The sequence below is a fragment of the Anolis carolinensis genome, unplaced genomic scaffold (genome assembly GCF_035594765.1).
Source record: "Anolis carolinensis isolate JA03-04 unplaced genomic scaffold, rAnoCar3.1.pri scaffold_13, whole genome shotgun sequence".
NCBI classification, from domain to species: Eukaryota; Metazoa; Chordata; class Lepidosauria; order Squamata; family Dactyloidae; genus Anolis; species Anolis carolinensis.
Window position 1 is genome coordinate 13,011,284 of NW_026943824.1, and position 25,224 is coordinate 13,036,507.

The window sequence follows — 25,224 nt, forward strand, 5'->3', positions numbered from 1 at the left end:
CAGGCCAAGGCCTTTAGGCACTGCGCCCAGTGTGCCAATCACCACTGGGACCACCTTGACTGGCTTGTGCCAGAGTCTTTGTAGTTCGATCTTTAAATCATCATATCGTTTCAACTTTTCCAGTTGTTTCTCCTCAATTCTGCTGTCACCTGGGATTGCGACATTGACAATCCATACTTTGTCTTTTAACACGATTGTGAGGTCAGGAGTATTGTGCTCCAAAACCCTGTCTGTCTGAATTTGGAAGTCCCAGAGTAGCTTGACATGCTCATTCTCTGTAACTTTTTCTGGCTTGTGATCTTACTAGTAATCCCCCATTCTGAGAATTGCAATCCAGAAGGAAGACTGTGTAATCCATGCTGGCCCCTTTCTTTATCACTGCGGTCTCTCTCTTGGTTCTACCAATTGCCATTTTTCTCTCCCTTTGCTTCCCAGGTGGCCACGCTTTACGGGTCGGTGCCTTGGACAGTTCCTCCTCCCATTTCCCATCCAATCCCATATCCCAGGGGTCCCAGGCTCCCCTGGCTCCCCGGAATGAGAAGACCACTCCCGGGGCTCCGCAGAAGGAGAAGGCTAACCTGGCCGCCTACGTCCCGCTGCTGACCCAGGGCTGGGCCGAAATCCTGGTGCGGAGGCCGACTGGTAGGCAATGAGAGGGGAGCCTGAGAGGTGGACCATCAGGAATGGAAACATGATTAGTGTGTATATAAGCATACAGAGCTCTTTTTTAGTAACCTGATATAATGTTGGCACATTGCAACCCTGAATCCCCTTGAGGGTTCTTTTTTTCCCGTCAGAGTCCCCAAACAGTCCAAATGAAAACAGTTGTGTGGGAATGAGAGCCCTGTTTACATACTTGAAAGGAGCTCCTAAGGAAGTAGGAATCAGGCTTGTTTTCTGCTGCCTTGGAGACCGGGACTCAATGGAGCCATGGGTTCAAACCCCAGGAAAGGAGATTCCAGCTGCACATTAGGAATCATAGAATAATATAGTTGGAAGAGACCACATGGGCCATCTAGTCCAACCCCCTGCCATGCAAGAAAAGCACAATGAAAGTACACCTTATGGGCTTCTTGACCATAGGAGGCTCCTTCTTTGGAGGCTTTTTAAACAGAGGCTGGATAGCCATCTCTGGCAGGAGGGGGCTGGACTGGATGGCCCTTGGAGAATCTTAATTTCCCACTGATATAAGGACCGAAAGGTTCATGTTCAGAGGAGCCTATCTTGAAATGTGCCAGTTGTAAAATGTCTCACTGTTAAGCAAATTTGGTTAATTCTGCTTTGCTTTCACACTTAACAATGTTGCAGAAGTATTTGTTCCTTGTTTTATTTTTTTGGATTGTGTCACGTTTTGATGTAATCTGTTATATGTCTTTTTGCTGACATTGAATGTTTGCCATATGCATTCGAAACTGCCCTGAGTCCCTCCGGGGAGATAGGGCGGTTTATAAATAAAGTCTATTATTATTATTATTATTATTATTATTACTATTATTACTATATATTAGGAGCCTCTGGTGGCTCAGTGTGTTAAAGCGCTGAGCTTCTGAACTTGCAGACCAAAAGGTCCTAGGTTCAAACCTGGGGAGGGGAGTGAGCGCCCGCTGTTAGCCCCAGCTTCTGCCATCCTAACAGTTCGAAAACATGCAAATGTGAGTAGATCAATAGGTACCGCTCCAGCGGGAAGATAACAGCGTTCCATGCAGACATGCCGGCCACATGACCTTGGAGGTGTCTACGGACAATGGCGGCTCTTTGGCTTAGAAATGGAGATGAGCACCAACTCCCAGAGTCGGACACAACTGGACTTAACATGAGAGGAAACCTTTACCTTTACCTTACTATATATTATTACTATATATTATTACTATTATTACTATATATATATATATATATATATATATATATACACACACACACACAGTAGAGTCTCACTTATCCAACATAAACGGGCCGGCAGAATGTTGGATAAGCAAATATGTTGGATAATAAGGAGGCATTAAGGAAAAGCCTATTAAACATTAAATTAGGTTATGATGTTACAAATGAAGCACCAAAACATCATGTTAGATGACAAATTTAGCAGAAAAAGTAGTTCAATACGCAGTAATGCTATCTAGTAATTACTGTATTTATGAATTTAGCACCTAAATATCACGATATATTGAAAACATTGACTACAAAAATGCGTTGGATAATCCAGAATATTGGATTAGCGAGTGTTGGATAAGTGAGACTCTACTGTATATATATATATACACATATACATATTATTATTATTATTATTATTATTATTATTATTATTGAGAGAATCCAATCAAAAAGCAAATTTAAGATGGAAGTATGTTTATGAAACATGTATGTATTATAGTTTCTCCTGGAAGTTGGAATTAGCTTTTAAACATATTTATTTGTTTGTTTGTTTATTTATTTAATATTCCACCTTTCCCCTTGTGGGTGGGGACTCAAGGCAGCTAACAACCACGCACTTTGGTCACAGTTGAAACAAAGCGAATACAAAAATGAAAAAGACACCAACTTTGGAGCCTCGTTTTTGATGCTGTGTCCTTTTTAAGCTATTCTCGTGGCTCTTGGAGTTGTCTATATTGCTCAGTGAGTAAAAGGCACACTTCCAATGGAGGCAATGCAGAGCGTTTCACCGGATCTCCTCTCCTTTGCAGGGAACACCAGTTGGCTGATGAGCCTGGAGAACCCGCTAAGCCCCTTTTCCTCGGACATCAACAACATGCCTCTGCAGGAGCTCTCCAACGCCCTCATGGCGGCCGAGCGGCTCAAGGAGCACCGGGAGACGGCCCTCTACAAGTCGCTTTCGGTGCCCTCCTCCAGCCTCCCCACCGGGACAGCCAAACCCTCCCTCTTGCAGCGCTCCAACACAGGTGAGGCCCAGCAGAGCCCATTTGCACCTGTGCAAGGGTGCCATTGGGAAGGGAGCATGGTTGAGAGGCAGCAACCAAGCTATACCACTCTTGTAAGGTTCCTTCTGCATTTGCTGTGTTGCTGTAGAGCTGGGGTCCCCAAACTTTTTAAACAGGGGGCCAGTTCACAATCCTTTGGACTGTTGGAGGGCCGGACTATAGTTGGCCACCGAGCAATAATCTATATATATAAAATGATAAAGTTGTTTGCGCAGTGACTATAACAACAAAACTAAACATCCCAGAAATACGAAATTTGGCAACACAATGCAAAAGGCTTGCCTCCCGGTTACAACAACACAACCACACCACAAAACCACAATCCGGACCCACAAAACTCACAACAACGCATCATGCGATAACAACACAACTAAACGCCCCAGAAATACAAAACTTGGCAACACAATGCAAAAGCCTTGCCTCCCAGTTGTAACAACACAACCACACCACAAAACCACACAGGACCCACAAAACTCACAACAACGCATTGTGACTATAACAACACAACTAAACGCCCCAGAAATACGAAACTTGGCAACACAACGCAAAAGCCTTCCCTCCAGGTTGTAACAACACAACCACACCACAAAACTACAATCCGGACCCATAAAACTCACAACAACGCATCGTGACTATAACAACACAACTAAACGCCCCAGAAATACGAAACTTGGCACACAACTAAACACCCCAGAAATATAAAACTTGACAACACAACGCAAAAGCCTTGCCTCCCGGTTGTAACAACACAACCACACCACAAAACCACAATCCGGACCCACAAAACTGACAACAATGCATCGTGACTATAACAACACAACTAAACGCCCCAGAAATACGAAACTTGGTGCACAACTAAACGCCCCAGAAATACAAAACTTGACAACACAACACAAAAGCCTTTTCTCCCGGTTGTAACAACACAACTACACCACAAAACCACAATCCGGACCCACAAAACTCACAACAACGCATTGTGACTATAACAAATACCAAATTTGACAACACAACTCATCCACCTCCCCAATCCCTACATTCACACTTGGCCTCCAAAAAAACAATTACAATAATAACAATAAGAATCAACACCATCACAGGCAAGAAACAGCCAGGCACTGAGGCTGAGAGGCCAGTCAGTGCTACACTGGGCCTCCAAAAAACAATACAATAACATCTAACTTATCCAGCCTTCATGACCACAACAACAACAATAATAACAAACAGCTACACAGGCAAAACAAAAAAAGGACTATTGTACCACAATAAAAATATAAACCGCACTCAGCAGAATCAGACATTACAACTAACAACAAACCAAAGACAACAGGGATCTCAAGCAATTATCAATCAACACAAAAATTGAAGAAGGTAACAGACTTCAAATACTACTACTAATGTGTGTATAAAGAAGGTCACAGCATAAATACAACCTAATGTAGACTGACCAACACCACCAGACTAAGCCACAGTAACGCGTGACCGGGCACAGCTAGTATCTATATATATAAAATGATAAAGTTGTTTGCGCAGTGACTATAACAACAAAACTAAACATCCCAGAAATACGAAATTTGGCAACACAATGCAAAAGGCTTGCCTCCAGGTTACAACAACACAACCACACCACAAAACCACAATCCAGACCCACAAAACTCACAACAACGCATCATGCGATAACAACACAACTAAACGCCCCAGAAATACAAAACTTGACAACACAATGCAAAAGCCTTGCCTCCCAGTTGTAACAACATAACCACACCACAAAACCACACAGGACCCACAAAACTCACAACAACGCATTGTGACTATAACAACACAACTAAATGCCCCAGAAATACGAAACTTGGCAACACAACGCAAAAGCCTTCACTCCAGGTTGTAACAACACAACCACACCACAAAACCACAATCCGGACCCATAAAACTCACAACAACACATCGTGACTATAACAACACAATTAATTGCCCTAGAAATACGAAACTTGGCACACAACTAAATGCCCCAGAAATATAAAACATGACAACACAACGCAAAAACCTTGCCTCCCAGTTGTAACAATACAACCACACCACAAAACCACAATCTGGACCCACAAAACTCACAACAATGCATCGTGACTATAACAACACAACTAAACGCCCCAGAAATACGAAACTTGGCACACAACTAAACGCCCCAGAAATACAAAACTTGACAACACAACACAAAAGCCTTTTCTCCCGGTTTTAACAACACAACTACACCACAAAACCACAATCCGGACCCACAAAACTCGCAACGCTTCGTGACTATAACACAACTAAACGCCCCAAAAATACAAAATTTGACAAAACAACGCAAAAGCTTTGCCTCCCAGTTGTAAGAACACAACCACAACACAAAACCACAATCCGGACCCACAAAACTCACAACAACGCATCATGACTATAACAACACAACTAAACATCCCAGAAATACAAAACTTGGCAAAACAATGCAAAAGCCTTGCCTCCCAGTTGTAACAACACAACCACACCACAAAACCACACTGGACCCACAAAACTCACAACAACGCATCATGGCTATAACAGCACAACTAAATGCCCCAGAAATACGAACCTTGGCAACACAACACAAAAGCATTCCCTCCCGATAGTAACAACACAACCACACCACAAAACCACAATCCGGACCCACAAAACTCACAACAACGCATTGTGACTATAACAAATACAAAATTTGACAACACAACTCATCCACCTCCCCAATCCCTACATTCACACTTGGCATCCAAAAAAACAATTACAATAATAACAATGACAACAACAACAACAATAAGAATCAACACCATCACAGGCAAGAAACAGCCAGGCACTGAGGCTGAGAGGCCAGTCAGTGCTACACTGGGCCTCCAAAAAACAATACAGTAGCATCTAACTTATCCAACCTTCATAATCACTACAACAACAATAATAATAAACACCTACACAGGCAAAACAAAAAAAGACTATTGTACCACAATAAAAATATAAACCGCACTCAGCAGAATCAGACATTACAACTAACAACAAACCAAAGACAACAGGGATCTCAAGCAATTATCAATCAACACAAAAACTGAAGAAGGTAACAGACTTCAAATACTACTACTAATGTGAGTATAAAGAAGGGTGGAGGTCACAGCATCAATACAACCTAATGTAGACTGACCAACACCACCAGACTGAGCCACAGCAACGCGTGGCCGGGCACAGCTAGTCTATATATATAAAAGGGTAATGAAATTTCGGCCTAGGACAAAACAACAAAACTACACATCCCAGAAACACTAAACGTGGCAGCACAACCCCTCATCCATGCCTCTACGTTCATACAACAAAAAGAAAAGAAAGATAAAGTCCTAATTAGAGGGAGAGGAATAACTGCTTTCATACAATTGCTGCCAGTTAGAAGGCTAAGCTCCGCCCACTTGGTCTCCTAGCAACCCACTCACCCCAAGGGACAGGCAGAGTTAGGCCTCACGTAGGTCTCTTCCACACTACCTATAAAATACAGATTATCTGATTTCACATACTACCGTACTTCGCCACAGCAACGCGTGGCCGGGCACAGCTAGTTGTTAATAATAATAATAATAATAATAATAATAATAATAATAATAATAAAAAATAACAGCAATAATAATAAAAAGAGGTTTGGAAGAGACCCTTTGGGCCATTGAGTCCAATCCCCTTCTGTCTTTGTGCACCGAAAACACAAGCAAAGCACCCCTGACAGATGGCCACCCAGCCTCAATGTTAATAATAATAAGAATAATAATAGCAATAATAATAAAAAAGGGTTGGAAGAGACCCTTTGGGCCATTGAGTCCAATCCCCTTCTGTCTTTGTGCACCGAAAACACAAGCAAAGCACCCCTGACAGATGGCCACCCAGCCTCAATGTTAATAATAATAAGAATAATAATAGCAATAATAATAAAAAAGGGTTGGAAGAGACCCTTTGGGCCATTGAGTCCAATCCCCTTCTGCCTTTGTGCACCGAAAGCACAAGCAAAGCACCCCTGACAGATGGCCACCCAGCCTTAATGCTAATAATAATAATAATAATAATAATAAAAGGGGTTGTAAGAGAAAAAGAGACCCCTTGGGTCATTTAGCCCAACCCCCTTATGCCCTTGTGCCATGGGGGCCGGATAAATGGCTTCGATGGGCCGCATCCGGCCCCCGGGCCTTAGTTTGGGGACCCCTGCTGTAGAGCATCATAGGCAAACTTTGGCCCTCCAGGTGTTTTGGACTTCAACTCACACAATTCCTGGAGGGCCAAAGTTTGCTCATGCCTGCTATAGAAATATGCTTTATTGTGAATGGATTCTCTTAAGACACACAGAAGCATTTGCGGGCACATATGGTTATTATTCGTATTAAGGAATGCTACTCTCTATGTAGGGACCGCACACTAAATATACGCAGGGTCATAAAAACAAACACAAATCCTCAAATGTCCAGGCTTGATGTACACTTTCCCACAGACTAGAGCAATTGGCCTTTATTGCATGCTAATAAATAAAAACTTTCCAGTTTCCTGCCCATTCGTGGCTCCCTATCTACTGAAGGACTACATAGGGAATGTCGTAACTAAATAAAATATGGTTTCAAAGATCCACTGAATCCATGGGTGGAAAATCTGTGGATACAGAGGGCCAACACTATCTATCTATCTTTCTTTCTTTCTATCTATCTATCTATCTATCTATCTATCTATCTATCTATCTATACACACACACACACATATATACACATATATACATACATATATACATACATATGGTATACACACATATATATACATGCACATATATACACATATACATACATACACGTATATATATACACACATACAGACATACATACATATGCACACACATACAACACATACATATACATACACATATACATACATACATACATACACGTATATATACACACATACAGACATACATACATATGCACACACATACACACACATACATATACATACACATATACATACATACATACAAACACATATATACACACACATACAGACATACATACATATGCACACACATACACACACATACATATACATACACACACATATATATATACACATATACATACATACACGTATATATACACACACATACAGACATACATACATACGCACACACATACAACACATACATATACATACACATATACATACATACATACACGTATATATACACACATACAGACATACATACATATGCACACACATACACACACATACATATACATACACATATACATACATACATACAAACACATATATATACACACACATACAGACATACATACATATGCACACACATACACACACATACATATACATACACACACACACATATATATACACATATACATACATACATACATACATACATACATACACGTATATATACACACACATACAGACATACATACATATACACACACATACTTACGTACACACACACACACACACACACCCAGTTTGGATCCCCAGATATTATCGAACAACAATTCCCATCCCATTTAATTACACTATGTTACAAAATTTGAAATATTTTCTGTTCCTGGTTTGAAAGTGTTATTTCCTGTTTAACTGTGTGGTCCTTACTTTGAAAGTAGTTGTTCTACTCCAGAAATTTTATTTTTGATGCTGCCAAAATCTTATGTCAAATTGGTTGAGACTTGATAAGATATTTATTGTTCTGTGCTGTAGGACATCCCACAAAAACAAAGTTTTGGCAGTTTAATTTCCCCCAACCCCCCCCCCCCCCCCACGTTTTTATGATAGAACCATTTAGGAAATGGCATTTATAACCCAGGGACAAAACCTGTGCTACGACGTGTTATCTGGGGATTATGGGAAGTGCAGCCCCACAGCATTTATAGCTCAGGTTGGGGAAAGAGCAAACGATGTTTGAAAGTCGGGCATCATACCCATAAAGCTTGTGTCTCAATCCCAACTATACTCGCTTGACTGAACTGTGGTCATCCAGATAGTCCTGTATCCCAACTCCCATCATGTCTAATAAGGAGGGAATATAGGAGTTGTAGTCCAACGAATGGAAGAAGGCCACATGAAATTATTTTGACTCCACACTGCCATATAATCCACTTCAGTGTGCATTTTATACAACTGTGTAGAAGCGGCCTCATATAATCCAGTTCTAAGCAGATAATATAAGATTATAAATATACAGTAGAGTCTCACTTATCCAACATAAACAGGCCGGCAGAACATTGGATAAGTGAATATGTTGGATAATAAGAAGGGATTCAGGAAAAAACGATTAAACATCCAATTAGGTAATCATTATACAAATTAAGCACCAAAACATCATGTTATTATTATTTATTTATTTATTACATCACTTCTACCCCGCCCTTCTCACCCATCAGGGGACTCAGGGCGGCTTATAATGTAAACATACACATTAAAAACAGTTGTTGTCAAATTTAAAACTCCATCAAGATTAAAAATTACAATAAAATTAAGAATATCCATTAAAATATACATAATTATACATTTAAATATACATTTAAGGCGCTATACAACAAATTTGACAGAAAAAGTAGTTCCATGCACAGCAACACTATGTAGTAATTACTGCATTACAAATTTACCACCAAAATATCATTTACTACTAAAAGGCAGACTGCGTTGGATAATCCAGAACATTGGATAAGCGAATGTTGGATAAGTGAGATTCTACTGTAATATATACCACCATACTTCGCCACAGCAACGCGTGGCCGGGCACAGCTAGTGTAATACAAATCAGGTTTCTACAACTCTATATTAGAGTAATTCTCTTCAAACTATATTGCATATACAGTAGAGTCTTGCTTATCCAACGTAAACGGGCCGGCAGAACGTTGGATAAGTGAATATGTTGGATAGAATCATAGAATCATAGAATAGTAGAGTTGGAAGAGACCTCATGGGCCATCCAGTCCAACCCCCTGCCAAGAAGCAGGAAATCGCATTCAAAGCACCCCCGACAGATGGCCATCCAGCCTCTGTTTAAAAGCCTCCAAAGAAGGATAACAAGGAGAGATTAAGGAAAAGCTTATTAAACATCGTATTAGGTTATGATTTTACAAATTAAGCACCAAAACATCATGTTATACAACAAATTTGACAGAAAAAGTAGTTCAGTACACAGTAATGCTATGTAGTAATTACTGTATTTATGAATTTAGCACCAAAATATCATGATGTATTGAAAACATTGACTACAAAAATGCGTTGGATAATCCAGAACGTTGGATAAGCGGGTGTTGGATAAGTGAGACTCTACTGTAACAAAATTGCTTTCAGGATATCATAAACAAAGGTACAATTTCCATGTCATAATCTAACAAAGTACCGTATATACTCGAGTATAAGCTGACCCGAATATAAGCCTAATTTTACCACAAAAAACTGGGATAACTTATTGACTCAAGTATAAGCCGAGGGTGGGAAATGCAACAGCTACGGGTAAATTTCAAAATAAAAATAGATACCAATAAAATTTCATTGATTGAGGCATCAGTAGGTGGAGGCTCCTTCTTTGGAGGCTTTTAAACAGAGGCTGGATGGCCATCTGTCAGGGGTGCTTTGAATGCGATTTCCTGCTTCTTGGCAGGGGGTTGGACTGGATGGCCCATGAGGTCTCTTCCAACTCTACTATTCTACGATTCTATGACTTGAAGGGTTGGATTCAGTCCGTGGGCCTTGTGTTTGACACATGTCCTTTAAGCCCATTTTGAGTTGCATCTTTCAAAATGAATTACCTCCAACACTCAATGCAGGAAAGTGGGAGCACTTTGGATGTAAACACTGCCATTCTTTGAACCCGAGACAACACCTCTCTAAGGATCTCTGATGCCAATCCTTCTCTAGGCCTTCTTGCCAGCTTCCCACCTTTTCCTTTTTAGATTCCATCGCAGTCCATTCCTCTTGGTGACGTATTGTATCCCATTCCTTTGTGTTTTGTTCCTATTATTATTTATTCCTTTTGTTTTCCGCCTAGTCTTTCTCTTTCTCTCTCCTTCCCTTCGTTTTTTCTTTTCTCCCTCCACAGTGGCTTCTTTCTCTTCTGTCTACCTGGCCAGTTCTCAAGAAAAGTTGTACAGGAGCATTTCCTGGGCAGGTATACGTGCCTTTCTGTAAAAAGGGGGCTTGGCTTTCTCTTCCCTTTGGTTTTAGGACAAGGAATTGGGGCGGGAATAGAAAGAAACCTATTCCGCTTCCATCTAGCTTTCCCTGCCTTTGTCTGTTTCTGGTTTCATTCTGGCCCTTTGGAAAGAGTCTCAAAATGGCAGATTCCCCAAGAGAATGGATGACAATGGATGAGCTTGCGATGAAAACATTAGACAGGTTGAGAGTATCCTTTGTTTTGGGATAAATGCTTGGGATCCAAATCATTTGGGGTCCTTGTCCGCCATTATTATTATTATTATTATTATCATCCTCATCATCCACTTTTATCTCTCCAAAGCGACTAATGCTAAGAATTCAAACACCAAAATTATACAATCTTATATATATAAAAGGGTAATGAAATTTCGGCCTAGGACAAAACAACAAAACTACACATTCCAGAAATACTAAACTTGGCAGCACAACCCCTCATCCACGCCTCTACGTTCATACAACTAAAAGAAAAGAAAAATAAAGTCCTAATTAGAGGGAGAGGAATAATTGCTTTCATACAATTGCTGCCATTTAGAAGGCTAAGCTCCGCCCACTTGGTCTCCTAGCAACCAACTCACCCCAGGAGACAGGCAGACTTAGGCCTCACTTAGGCCTCTTCCACACTGCCTATAAAATACAGATTATCTGATTTTAACTGGATTATATGGCAGTGTAGATTCAAGGCTCTTCCACACAGCTATATAACCTATTTATAATTTTATATTATCTGTTTTCAACTGGATTATCTTGACTCCACACTGCCGTATAATCCACTTCAATGTGCATTTTATCCAGTTGTGTAGAAGGGGGCTCATAGAAGGGGGCTTAATGTCAGGGGAAAACCTTTACCCTTGACCTTAACTACCACCAGTTCCTCAATACTTTATTTCCCAGCCCACCAGACTTCGCCACAGCAACGCGTGGCCGGGTACAGCTAGTACAATATATAATATATATTTTGAGGCTGATATAAAGGAACAAATGTGATTTAGGAGCCTTTAAAACCACAGAAAGGAAAAAGTGGCTTTTGACCTTTGTCCAGTGAAGTAAGACATTTGAATACAGTAGAGTCTCGCTTATCCAACATAAACGGGCCGGCAGAACATTGGATAAGCGAATATGTTGAATAATAAGGAGAGATTAAGGAGAAGCCTATTAAACATCAAATTAGGTTATGATTTTACAAATTAAGCACCAAAACATCATGTTATATAACAAATTTGACAGAAAAAGTAGTTTAATACACAGTAATGCTATGTAGTAATTACTGTATTTATGAATTTAGCACCAAAATATCACGATATACTGAAAACATTGACTACAAAATGCGTTGGATAATCCAGAAGGTTTGATAAGCGAGTGTTGGATAAGTGAGACTCTACTGTACTATTATTATTATTAATTATTATTATTATTAATAGAGACCCAAAGTGTATCTTCACACTAAATACATCACCTCAAGGCTGATATAAAAAGAATAAATGTGATTTAAAAGAGGCTTAAGCAAAGTGTTCTTGAGCTTTGGCTAGTGAAGTAGGAAAGGAGAATCCTATTGATGATGATGATGATATTATTATTATTATTATTATTATTATTATTATTATTATTATTATTATTATTATTATTATTTCAATCCAGCTTTATATCTCAAAAAGGAGACCCAAAGTGTGGCTAACACAAAAGGCCAGAAACAAAGACTTCTTGACCTTAGGCCAGTGAAGTAGGAAAGGGAAGTACTATTATTATTATTTATGTTACATTGTTGTTTTTATTATTACAGTAGAGTCTCACTTATCCAACACTCGCTTATCCAACGTTCTGGATTATCCAACACATTTTTGTAGTCAATGTTTTCAATATATTGTGATATTTTTGTGCTAAATTTGTAAATACAGTAATTACAACATAACATTACTGCGTATTGAACTCCTTTTTCTGTCAAATTTGTTGTATAACATGAAGTTTTGGTGCTTAATTTGTAAAATCATAACCTAATTTGATGTTTAATAGGCTTTTCCTTAATCCCTCCTTTTTATCTAAGATATTCGCTTATCCAAGCTTCTGCCGGCCCATTTAGCTTGGATAAGTGAGACTCTACTGTATTATTATTATTTATGTTACATTGTTGTTTTTATTATTATGATGATTATTTCTATCCTGCCTTATCTCTCTAAAAAGAGACCCAAAATGCAGCTAACACAATACGATATATTACCTTAGGGCTGATATAAAAGAACAAATGTAAAACTACAAATGGGCAAAAGCCAAATGTTCTTGACGTTTGAATGGGAAAGGCGAATGCATTCCACTTGCTTTGGGAAACGTCTGGAGCGTCTGTGGATGAGGGGCCCTGCCTTTCCAATATCCTCCCGTGTTTTTCAGCCTTGCCATTTCTGTTTTCATAGAGTCTGCCGTCGTTTTGGAAGAAGGAAGCCCCCCAGACGCCGACCCGAAAGAGAAGCCCACTCACCCAGAATCCCAGGAGATTGAGGACTTTGAAGCCGCGGCCTCCGACCAAGGCCTCCTCCTCGTGGGAGAGAAGTTGAGCAAAGGGCATGGGACATATAGTCGGGTAAGGCCCCTCCGTTCTGCATTACAAGTGGCTCAGAGGGAGGCCAAAGGGAGGCAGCGGAGCCTGGAAATACGTTCAGTTTAGCCAAGGGATGGAGGCTCCTTTTGTGGAGGCCTCCCCTGACAGATGGCCATCCAGCATTATGCATGGCCACCTGTCAGGAGGGCTTTGATTGTGCTTTTCCTACATGAAGGGGGTTGGACTGGAAGGCCCTTGGGGGTCTCTTTCAACTTTGCTTTGATTCTTGAGCTCTATTTCTCCTTGAACCCGCAAAGCACAATCAAAGCACCTCCAACAAGAGGCTGTATGGGCATCTGTTGGAGCTGCTTTGATGGTGCTGTTCCCTCACAAAGGCAAAAGTACTATATCGACATGGTCTGAACTTAGGTTTATGTGCAATGGTTCCTTGGAAAAATGGTATTAAGTAACTATATGTTTTAAGCTTGACTAATGTATTTTATGGATTACTAGCTGTGCTCGGCCACACGTTGCTGTGGCGTTGTCTGGTGGTGTTGATGAGAAATTGTTGAGGTAGTGGTGGTATTGAATGTCTGTTGTAGGTTGTCTTTATGTTTAGTATGCATTTGGTTGTTTGTGTACTGTGAAAGTGGTGAGGGTAGAGGGGGTCTATGTCCCTGTGTAGTATTGTATAGTATTTATACGTTGTCCAGGTGTTGTGAATGCTTAGATTGTGTCCTGCTGCATAGTAGAAAGGGTTGGGCTATATGGCCCTTAGGGGTCTCTCCAAACTCTTGTGCCTGTCCCCTGGGCTGAGTAGGTTGCTAGGAGACCAAGTGGGCGGAACTTAGCCTTGTAATTGGCAGCAATTGGATAAAAACAATTATTCCTCTCCCTCTAATTAGGACTTTATTTTTCTTTTCTTTTTGTTGTATCAGCCTAGAGCCGTGGATGATGGGTTGTGTTGTCAGATTTCGAGGTTGGGGGGCCTGTAGTTTTGTTGTTTTGTCCGCTGCCCTGATGCCATCACGCTTTTATATATATAGATTGTTAATGGTTTTAAATGTGTTGCTGTTTTTATTGATCTGTTTGGCATTGAATTTTGCCGGTTGTTGTAAGCCGCCCTGAGTCCCCTCGAGTGAGAAGGGCAGGATAGAAATGTTGTAAATAAATAAATAAATAAAAAGGGAATTTGACTGGATGGTCTTTTGGGGTCTCTTCCAATACTGGGATTCTATTATTCTATTGTCCTGTTCTCCATGCACCCGCTAATGTTTGTGCGGCTGGATGGGCATCTGTTGAGGGCGCTTTCATGGTGCTGTTCCTACATGAAGGCAGAAAAGGGGGTTGCGCTGGATTGCCCTTGGGGGTCTCTTCCAACTCTGGCTTTCTGTTATTCTATAGCCCTATTTTTCCATGAACCCGCCAATGTCTGTGAGGCTGGGTGGGCATCTGTTGGGGGTGCTTTGATGGTGCTGTTCCTACATGAAAGCAGAAGGGGGTTGTACTGGTTGTCTTTTGGTGGTTTCTTCCAACTCTGAGATTCTATTATTTTATAGCCCTATTTCTCCATTATTATTACTATTATTGTTATTATTAAACTTTATTTGTACCCCGAGTCTCCCGAAGGACTCGATGCGGCTTACAAAGGCCAAGGCCTCAACACTCAATATAACAATACAAAACAAAAGGCAAATTAAAAACAATTAAAACAGTATAAACAACAAGCAATAAACAATACGCTAAAACACAATAAAACTGGGCCAGGCCAGAGTAATGGGTACAAGATTAAAAGTCCATGAACCCACTAATGTCTATGAGACTGGATGAGCATCTGTCAGGGGTGCTTTCATGGTGCTATTCCTGCATGATTGATTTGTTATATTGTTGTGTTTTGTATCGCTTATTTGACCTGGGTTTGGCCCCATGTAAGCCGCCTCGAGTCCCTTTGGGGAGATGGGGCGGGGTATAAAAATAAAATTATTATTATTATTATTATTATTATTATTATTATTATTATTATTTTATTGTATGACACAGCAAACAAGATAGACATGATGGATTTCATATCACAAAAGTTCAATCTTGAGGTCCTGATAGCGGCTGGGTTTTTCCTGTTGTTTTTCATCAATGCAACTGTCACCTGGGATGGCAACATCAATGATCCAAACCTTTTTCTTTTCCACAACTGTGATGTCTGGTATGTTGTGTTCCAGAATTTTGTCAGTCTGGATTCGGAAGTCCCACAGTATCTTTGCGTGCTCATTTTCCAAGACTTTTGCAGGTTTGTGATCCCACCAGTTCTTTGCTGCTGGAAGGTGGTACTTGAGGCATAAGTTCCAATGAATCATTTGGGCCACGTAGTTGTGCCTCTGTTTATAGTCTGTCTGTGCGATTTTCTTACAGCAGCTGAGGATGTGATCAATGGTTTTGTTGGTTTCCTTGCACAGTCTGCATTTTGGGTCATCAGCTGATTTTTCGATCTTGGCCTTGATTGCCTTTGTCCTGATGTCTTGCTCCTGGGCTGCAAGGATCAGGCCTTCTGTCTCCTTCTTCAGGGTCCCATTCGTGAGCCAGAGCCAGGTCTTCTCCTGATCAGCTTTTCCTTCAATTTTGTCAAGGAACTTTCCATGCAATGTTTTGTTGTGCCAGCTGTCAGCTCTAGTTTGTAGTGTGGCTTTCTTATACTGACTCTTTGTCTGCTGTGTTTTGAGGAGTTTCTGATTTTTGACTTCAATCAAAGCAGGTTCTTCACTTTGCTTTACATATTCTGCCAGGGCATGTTTTTCTTTATTATTATTATTATTATTATTATTATTATTATTATTATTATTATTGTTATTATTATGAAGGCAGAGAGGGTTGGACTGGATGGTTTTGGGGGGTCTCTTCTTGCTCTGTGATTCTATAGAGTTGGATTCTATAAAGGAACTCACTCTGGGTTGTTGTTGGCGAAGGGCTGTGTCCCATTCTCCTCCTTCTCCTTCCTCCTCTTGCAGTCTTCCTCAACCTCCAGCCAAGAGGAGAAGCCCCTGAAGCCGGAAGACCTGGCCTCCCTGGGCATCCCCATCGAGGGGAGCCGCCCCCTGGAAGACCGCCGGGCCTTGGAGGCCCTCTCCTTCCAGCCCTCGCAGCCCCTCAGCAAGTCCAGCTCCTCACCGGAGCTCCAGACCCTCCAGGAGGCCCTCAAGGAACCTAGTCATGAAGGTCTCTCCGGGAAGAACAGCGCCGGGGAGGTCAAGTCGGGACACTCGGAGAGAGAGGCTGCGGGCGGATGGACGGCGAGGGGAGCTGCGGAGGAGGAGAGGGCCGCCCCCGGAGGAGGGGCCCGGGCGACGGGGGGCATCCCGGCCTCTTTGCCCCACTCCCCGACTGGACACCGGCCCCGCGGATACACCATCTCCGACTCGGCCCCCTCCCGGCGCGGAAAGAGGGCCGAGAGGGAGCCCTTCAGGACCAGGGCCACCCCCGCTGCTGCCGCCACCTCCAATACGGAGAAGGTGCCCGGGATCAACCCCAGGTGAGGCCTGGGGGCTGGAGGACCTGAAGAAAGGTCCCATTCCACCTCCAAAAAGGAATACAGTAGAGTCTCGCTTATCCAACGTAAACGGGCCGGCAGAATGTTGGATAAGCGAATATGTTGGATAATAAGGAGAGATTAAGGAAAAGCCTATTAAACATCAAATTAGGTTATGATTTTACAAATTAAGCACCAAAACGTCATGTTATACAACAAATTTGACAGAAAAAGTAGTTCAATACGCAGCAATGTTATGCAGTAATTACTGTATTTACGAATTTAGCACCAAAATATCATGATGTATTGAAAACATTGACTACAAAAATGGCTTGGATAATCCGGAACGTTGGATAAGCGAGTGTTGGATAAGTGAGACTCTACTGTACTGCATTTCTTCTATTCTGTGTTGCACTGTCACCCCATATACAGGTTCAATATTGTCACACCCGAACTATTGAATCGGTTGGATTTACCAGTTTAAGGCAATGGGTCTGGATACTGGTTGCACCCATTCTTTGCAGTATGTCTAAGCATAAGAAAGCTTTTGGAAATCAGGGTTGTTGTATGTTTTCCGGGCTGTATGGCCATGTTCTAGAAGTATTCTCTCCTGACATTTCGCCCACATCTATGGCAGGCATCCTCAGAGGTTGTGAGGTATGGAGAAATAATAATAATAATAATAATAATAATAATAATAATAATAATAATAATAATAATAATAATAATTTTATTTTTAAACCCCGCCACCATCTCCCCAGAGGGACTCGGGGCGGCTCACAGATATAAAACAAGCATACAATGGTATCGAATACAAAAAACACACAAATAAAATTAAAAGGCATAAAATAAAATCACAGTCATTATAAAACACATGATAAAACACAGCAGTAAAATCATACAATGGGCTGGGCAAAGTGCACTGAGTGAAACTTGTAAACATGAAGGAAGTTAAGGTGCTAAGCAAGGAAGGTTTATATATATCTGTGGAAAGTCCAGGGTGAGAGAAGAACTCGTGTCAGTTGGAGGCCAGTGTGAATGTTTTAGTTAATCACCTTAATTAGCATTGAATAGCTTCACCTACTAGCTTATTTCCTGCCTGGGGGCATCCTTTGTTAGCTGCCCCTGGTTCCCATGTCTGGAACTCCTCTGTTTTCAGAGCGTTGCTTCCTATTTAGTGTTCTGATTTTTGAGCTTTTTAATACTGGTAGCCAGATTTTGTTCAAAAATCAAAACAGTAAATAAGAAGCAACACTCTGAAAACAGAGGAGTTCCAGACATGGGAACCAGGGGCAGCTAACGACTCTGAACAAAGGATGCCCCCAGGCAGGAAAAGCCAGGAGATGAAGCTTTTCAATGCTAATTAAGGTGATTAACTACAACATTCACACTGGCCTCCAACTGACAAAGAGTTCTTCTCTCACCCTGGACTTTCCACAGATATATATACAGTATATATCTGTGGAAACCTGTGCCCCTGGTTCCCATGTCTGGAACTCCCCTGTTTTCAGAGTGTTGCTTCCTATTTACTGTTCTGATTTTTGAGTTTTTTAATACTGGTAGCCAGATTTTGTTCAAAAATCAAACAGTAAACAGTTCCAGACATGGGAACCAGGGGCAGCTAATAAAGGATGCCCCCAGGCAGGAAGAAGCCAGTAGATGAAGCTATTAAATGCTAATTAAGGTGATTAACTGCAACATTCACACTGGCCTCCAACTGACAAGAGTTCTTCTCTCACCCTGGACTTTCCACAGATATATATAAACCTTCCTTGCTTAGTTTCTCCATACCTCACAACCTCTGAGGATGCCTGCCATAGATGTGGGTGAAACATCAGGAGAGAATACTTCTGGAACATGGCCACACAGACCGGAAAACATACAACAACCCTGTGATCCCGGCCATGAAAGCCTTTGAGAACCTTTTGGAAATCCTTTGGCTCTTGTTGCTTCTATGAGCCAACAGAGAACGATCAGTTTTACATCAAATGTCCTTAAATGGAGATTTGTTTCTCTCCCCAGCTTTGTGTTCCTGCAGCTGTACCACTCTCCTTTCTTCGGTGATGAAACCAACAAGCCCCTCTTGCTGCCAAATGAGGTAGGCTCCATAGATTCCCCCCTAGATCCAAAGACTTTCTACAGGGGAATAGGGCCTTTCAGATAGGAGGGATCTAAGTCAGGGGTCCTCAAACTTTTAAAGTAGAGGGCCAGTCCACAATCCTTGAGACTGTTGTGGGGCCAAATTATCATTTGGAAAAAAAAACCGGACAAATTCCTATGCACACTGCACATGTCTTATTTGTAGTGCAAAACAACAACAACAATGAAAGTACAATACAATATTTAAAAATGAAAACAATTGTAACCAACATAAACCTATCAGGATTTCAATGGGAAGTGTGGGCCTGCTTCTGGCCAATGAGATAGTCAAGTTAATTAGGATTGTTGTCGTTGTGTGCCTTCAAGTCATTTCAGACTTTGGGCGAGCCTAAGTCTAAAATTATTTATTTATTCATTTACTACATTTATATCCCACCCTTCTCACCCCGAAGGGGACTCAGAGCAGCTGTATGCACATACAATATATTATATTATTAGCATAGCACAATATTAGCATTATATATTACCATATTGAACTATACCACTATACTGTAATATTATTTGTAATATATATCATATAATTAATATTATTATATGGTATTACTATTAGTATTATATTGTATAAAATGATAATATTATTATCAATATTATATGTATATACAATATATTATTAAAACTGATATAAAATATTATATTATAAAACTGAGGGCGGGGGCCAGGTAAATGACCTTGGAGGGCCGCATCCGGCCCCCGGGCCTTAGTTTGGGGACCCCTGATCTAAGTTGTCTAGGGCTTTATAGCTCATGGCTAATTTGGGTCATGAATGAATAGGACCATCTTCACTGCTCCGTTCCACTCATTTCCTTTATTTATTTTCAGACCTTTGAAAGATCTGTTCAACTCCTGGACCAGATCCCTCCTTACGACACCCACAAGATTGCGGTGCTGTACGTTGGAGAAGGGCAGGTAAAGGGCCGTTCATACTTTTCCTTTTTCCAAACTCTGTGCCTCAGGGGACAGATGGATGGCCATCTGTCAGGAGGGCTTTGATGGTGTCTTCTTTCCTGACAAAATGGGTTGGATTTATTTATTTTATTTAGTACATTTATATCCCACTCTTCTCACACCGAAGGAGACTCAGAGCGGCTTACAAATCAAATGAACATACACTATATTATTAGCATAGCACAATATAAGCATTAAATTACTATATTGTAGTATATCATTATATGGTAATATTATTAGTAATATTACATTTAATATATAATATATAATTAATATTAATATATTGTATTATTAGTAGTATAATATTGTATTCCATCATAATATTATTATCAATATTATATGTATATACAATACATTAAATATTTATTATTGTTATAAATTTATATACAGTAGAGTCTCACTTATCCAACATAAACGGGCCGGCAGGACGTTGGATAAGCGAATATGTTGGATAATAAGGAGAGATTAAGAAAAAGCCTATTAAACATCATAATAGGTTATGATTTTACAAATTAAGCACCAAAACATCATGTTATACAACAAATTTGACAGAAAAAGTAGTTCAATACGCAGTAATGTTATGTTGTAATTACTGTATTTATGAATTTAGCACCAAAATATCACGGTGTTTTGAAAATACTGACTACAAAAATGCGTTGGATAATCCAGAACGTTGGATAAGTGAGTGTTGGATAAGTGAGACTCTAGTGTAGCAATATTACATTTAATATATAATATATAATTAATATTAATTTATTGTATTATTCGTAGTATAATATTGTATCCCATCATAATATTATTATCAATATTATATGGGTATACAATACATTATATATACATACAGTGTGTGTGTGTGTGTGTGTGTGTGTGTGTGTGTATATATATATATATATATATATGCGCATGCATGCATGCATGCATATATATATGCAGGCATATGTATGGATTGGATGGTGTCTCTTCCAGCTCTAGCCTTTGAGTATGGTAGTCTCCTTCTGGATGGCCATCTGTCGGGAGGGATTAAATGGTGCCTTCCTGCATGACAGAAAGGAGTTGGATTGGATGACTTTTGAGGTCCCTCCAATTATAGTTAATATATTCTTACTGGGAGTCCAGTAGAGTCTCCTTTGGAGGTATTTAAACAGGGGCTGGATAGCCATCTGTCAGGAGGGCTTAGATGGTGCTTTCCTGCCTGACAAAAGAGGCTTGGACTACATGGCCTTGGGGTCTCCTTCAAATCTATAATCTATGACAGATACATCATAGAATATCATGTGCCTACCTATCTATCACATCTATGGCTGGATGCCCATCTGTCGGGAGGGCTTGGATGGTGCCTTCCTGCCCGACAAGAGGCCTGGACTACATGGCCTTGAGGTCTCCTTCAAATCTATAATCTATGACAGATACATCATAGAATATCATGTGCCTACCTATCTATCACATCTATGGCTGGATGCCCATCTGTTGGGAGGGCTTGGATGGTGCCTTCCTGCCTGACAAGAGGCCTGGACTACATGGCCTTGGGGTCTCTTTCAAATCTATAACCTATGACAGATATATCATAGAATATCATGTGCCTACCTATCTATCATATCTATGGCTGGATGGAGGGATTTAATTGTGTTCTCCTGCCTGGCAAAAGGGGGTCAGACTAGATAGCCTTTGGGGGTCTCTTCCTCCTCTCTGATTCTGCAAGTCTCCCTCCTTGCTGTTCCTCCTCCCCCAGAGCCACAATGAGCTGGCCATCCTGTCCAACGAGCACGGCTCCTACCGCTACACGGAGTTCCTGACCGGCTTGGGCAAACTGGTGGAGCTCAAGGACTGCCAGCCGGACAAGATCTACCTGGGCGGCCTGGACGTGGGCGGGGAGGACGGGCAGTTCACCTACTGCTGGCATGACGACATCATGCAAGGTAAGCAGAGACAGTGGCCGGCAAAGGCAGGCCGCTCTGGAGAGAGCGGGCAGAAGAAACTGCATGGTAGATTTGCTATGGGGTCTCCTCCTTGGAAATAAACAGCAATGAATCCCAACAGACATAATTTATCATTATAATAGTTTTAATAATAACAATTATAGTACCCTGTTTCCCCTAAAATAAGACATCCCCAGAAAATAAGACCTAGTAGAGGTTTTGCTGAATTGCTAAATATAAGGCCTCCCCCAAAAGTAAGACCTAGCAAAGTTTTTGTTTGGAAGCATAACCGCCAAACACAACACCAGAGCATGCAGGATTGGTAAATGTACGTACTATAGAGTGTTGTACATGGAAATATTGGTAGTAATAAGAAATTCTTGATAGGATTCACAGTTTGTCTGGTTATGTTGGTTTATGATGAAAACTACTGTACAGTATATAATAAATGTTCACTTTTTTTGTTCAACAATAAATGTGAATTTTTCTTCATGGAAAAATAAGACATCCCCTTAAAATAAGACCTAGGGCATCTTTGGGAGCAAAAATTAATATAAGACATTGTCTTATTTTCGGGGGAACATGGTAGTAGTAGCAGTAATATTTTTATTGCTACTGCTAATGCCAACCAGCATATTGTTATTGTTGTTGTTATTGCTGCTACTATAAATGCTAACCAGCATATTATTTTTATTGCTGCTGCTATGAGTGTTAACTAGCATGCTGCTATTATTATTATTACAGTAGAGTCTCACTTATCCAACATAAACGGGCGGCAAAATGTTGGATAAGCGAATATGTTGGATAATAAGGCAGCATTAAGGAAAAGCCTATTAAACATCAAATTAGGTTAAGATTTTACAAATTAAGCACCAAAACATCATGTTATACAACAAATTTGACAGAAAAAGTAGTTCAATACGCAGTAATGCTATGTAGTAATTATTGTATTTACAAATTTAGCAGCAAAATATCACAATATATTGAAAACATTGACTACAAAAATGTGTTGGATAATCCAGAATGTTGGATAAGCGAGTGTTGGATAAGTGAGACTCTACTGTATTATTATACACTACCACTACTAGTGCCAACAGGCATGTTGTTGTTGCTGTTATTATTGCTACTACTAGTGCCAGCATACTTTTGCTGTTCCTGTTCCTGTTGTTGTTGTTGTTGTTATTTTATTAAGACACAGCAAACAAGATAGATATGCTGGATTTCTTATCACAAGTCGAACACTTCCCAAGTGTCTAGGACTGTGTGATGTATTTTCGGATGATGCGTGCAAATCCCAGTCGGGTGGCCTTTTGCAGTTGGCAGATTGTAATTTTGTCAATGACTATTGCTTCCAAATGCCGGCTGAGATCTTTTGGCACAGCACCCAGTCCGCCGATCACCACCGGGACCACCTGCACTGGTTTCTGCCAGAGTCTCTGAAGTTCAATCTTGAGGTCCTGATAGCGGCTGAGTTTTTCCTGTTGTTTTTCGTCAATGTGACTGTCACCTGGGATGGCGACATCAATGATCCAAACCTTTTTCTTTTCCACAACTGTGATGTCTGGTGTGTTGTGTTCCAGAACTTTGTCAGTCTGGATTCGGAAGTCCCACAGTATCTTTGCGTGCTCATTTCCCAATACTTTATTATTATTATTATTATTATTATTATTATTATTATTATTATTATTATTATTATTATTATTATTATTATTGCTCTGCTGCTGCTGCTGCTGCTGCTACCACTACTAGTGCCAACAGGCATATTGTTGTTGCTGTTATTATTGCTACTACTAGTGCCAGCATACTTTTGTTGTTCCTGTTTCTGTTATTATTATTGCTGCTTCTGCTACTAGTGCCAATCAGCATACTGTTGTTGTTGTTATTATTATTATTATTATTATTGCTGCTACTGGTGCCAACCAGCATACTGCTTCTGTTGTTCTTATTGTTGCTGTTGTTATTTCTGCTACTGCTACTAGTGCCAACCAGCATGTTTTTGTTATTATTATTGCAGCTACTGCTGCTACTACTACTAGTGCCAACCAGCATACTGGTGTTGTTATTATTATTACTATTACTATTATTATTATTGCTGCTACTACTACTACTACTAGTGCCAACCAGCATGTTGTTGTTGCTGCTGCTGCCCCAGCATCTGCCTTCATTGCTGCTTCTCCCTCCCTGCAGCCATTTTCCACATTGCCACTTTGATGCCCACCAAGGACCTGGACAAATACCGCTGCAACAAGAAGAGGCACCTGGGAAATGACTTTGTTTCCATCGTTTACAATGACTCTGGGGAAGACTTCAAACTGGGGACCATCAAGGTAAAGGAAAGGCACAATATATATATGCCTGAGGCTTGGCAGGCATGCATATATGCATATAGAATATAAATTATATATGCATTATTTATGTTATTTTGTTTGTATGTATCTGAATAGCATTTTGTTTTAATTCACTGTTTTAACTATGTTGTAACTTGCCTTGAGCTACAAGTAGAGGCGGGTAAATATTATTATCATTATTATTATTATTGTATTGTATGACACAGCAAACAAGATAGACGTGCTGGATTTCGTCTCACAAAATCACAAGTTGAACACTTCCCAAGTGTCTAGGACTATGTGATGTATTTTCGGATGATGTGTGCAGATCCCAGTAGGGTGGCCTTTTGCAGTTGACAGATCATAATTTTGTCAATGTCTATTGTTTCCAAATGCCGGCTGAGATCTTTTGGCACGGCACCCAATGTGCCGATCACCACCAGGACCACCTGCACTGGTTTCTGCCAGAGTCTTTGAAGTTCCATCTTGAGGTCCTGATAGGGCTGAGTTTTTCCTGTTGTTTTTCGTCAATGCAACTGTCACCTGGGATGGCGACATCAATGATCCAAACCTTTTTCTTTTCCACAACTGTGATGTCTGGTGTGTTGTGTTCCAGAACTTTGTCAGTCTGGATTCGGAAGTCCCACAGTATCTTTGC

General features: G+C 40.6%; 1 protein-coding gene across 5 annotated transcripts in view; it reads left to right on the forward strand.

The window, feature by feature from the left end:
• Positions 1–25,224, forward strand: part of tsc2 (TSC complex subunit 2) — a 78,262-nt gene that overhangs the window by 48,500 nt on the left and 4,538 nt on the right. For 4 of the 5 annotated variants that reach the window (XM_062964288.1, XM_062964290.1, XM_062964293.1 and 1 more), the window contains 9 exons: positions 436–642; positions 2,682–2,897; positions 11,059–11,127; positions 13,577–13,743; positions 16,701–17,221; positions 19,241–19,316; positions 20,198–20,284; positions 22,053–22,239; positions 24,427–24,566. In XM_062964288.1, coding sequence (XP_062820358.1) covers positions 436–642; positions 2,682–2,897; positions 11,059–11,127; positions 13,577–13,743; positions 16,701–17,221; positions 19,241–19,316; positions 20,198–20,284; positions 22,053–22,239; positions 24,427–24,566 — 1,670 coding nt within the window. The remainder of the gene's footprint in view (positions 1–435; positions 643–2,681; positions 2,898–11,058; positions 11,128–13,576; positions 13,744–16,700; positions 17,222–19,240; positions 19,317–20,197; positions 20,285–22,052; positions 22,240–24,426; positions 24,567–25,224) is intronic. The other variant, XM_062964292.1, reaches the window with a different exon arrangement.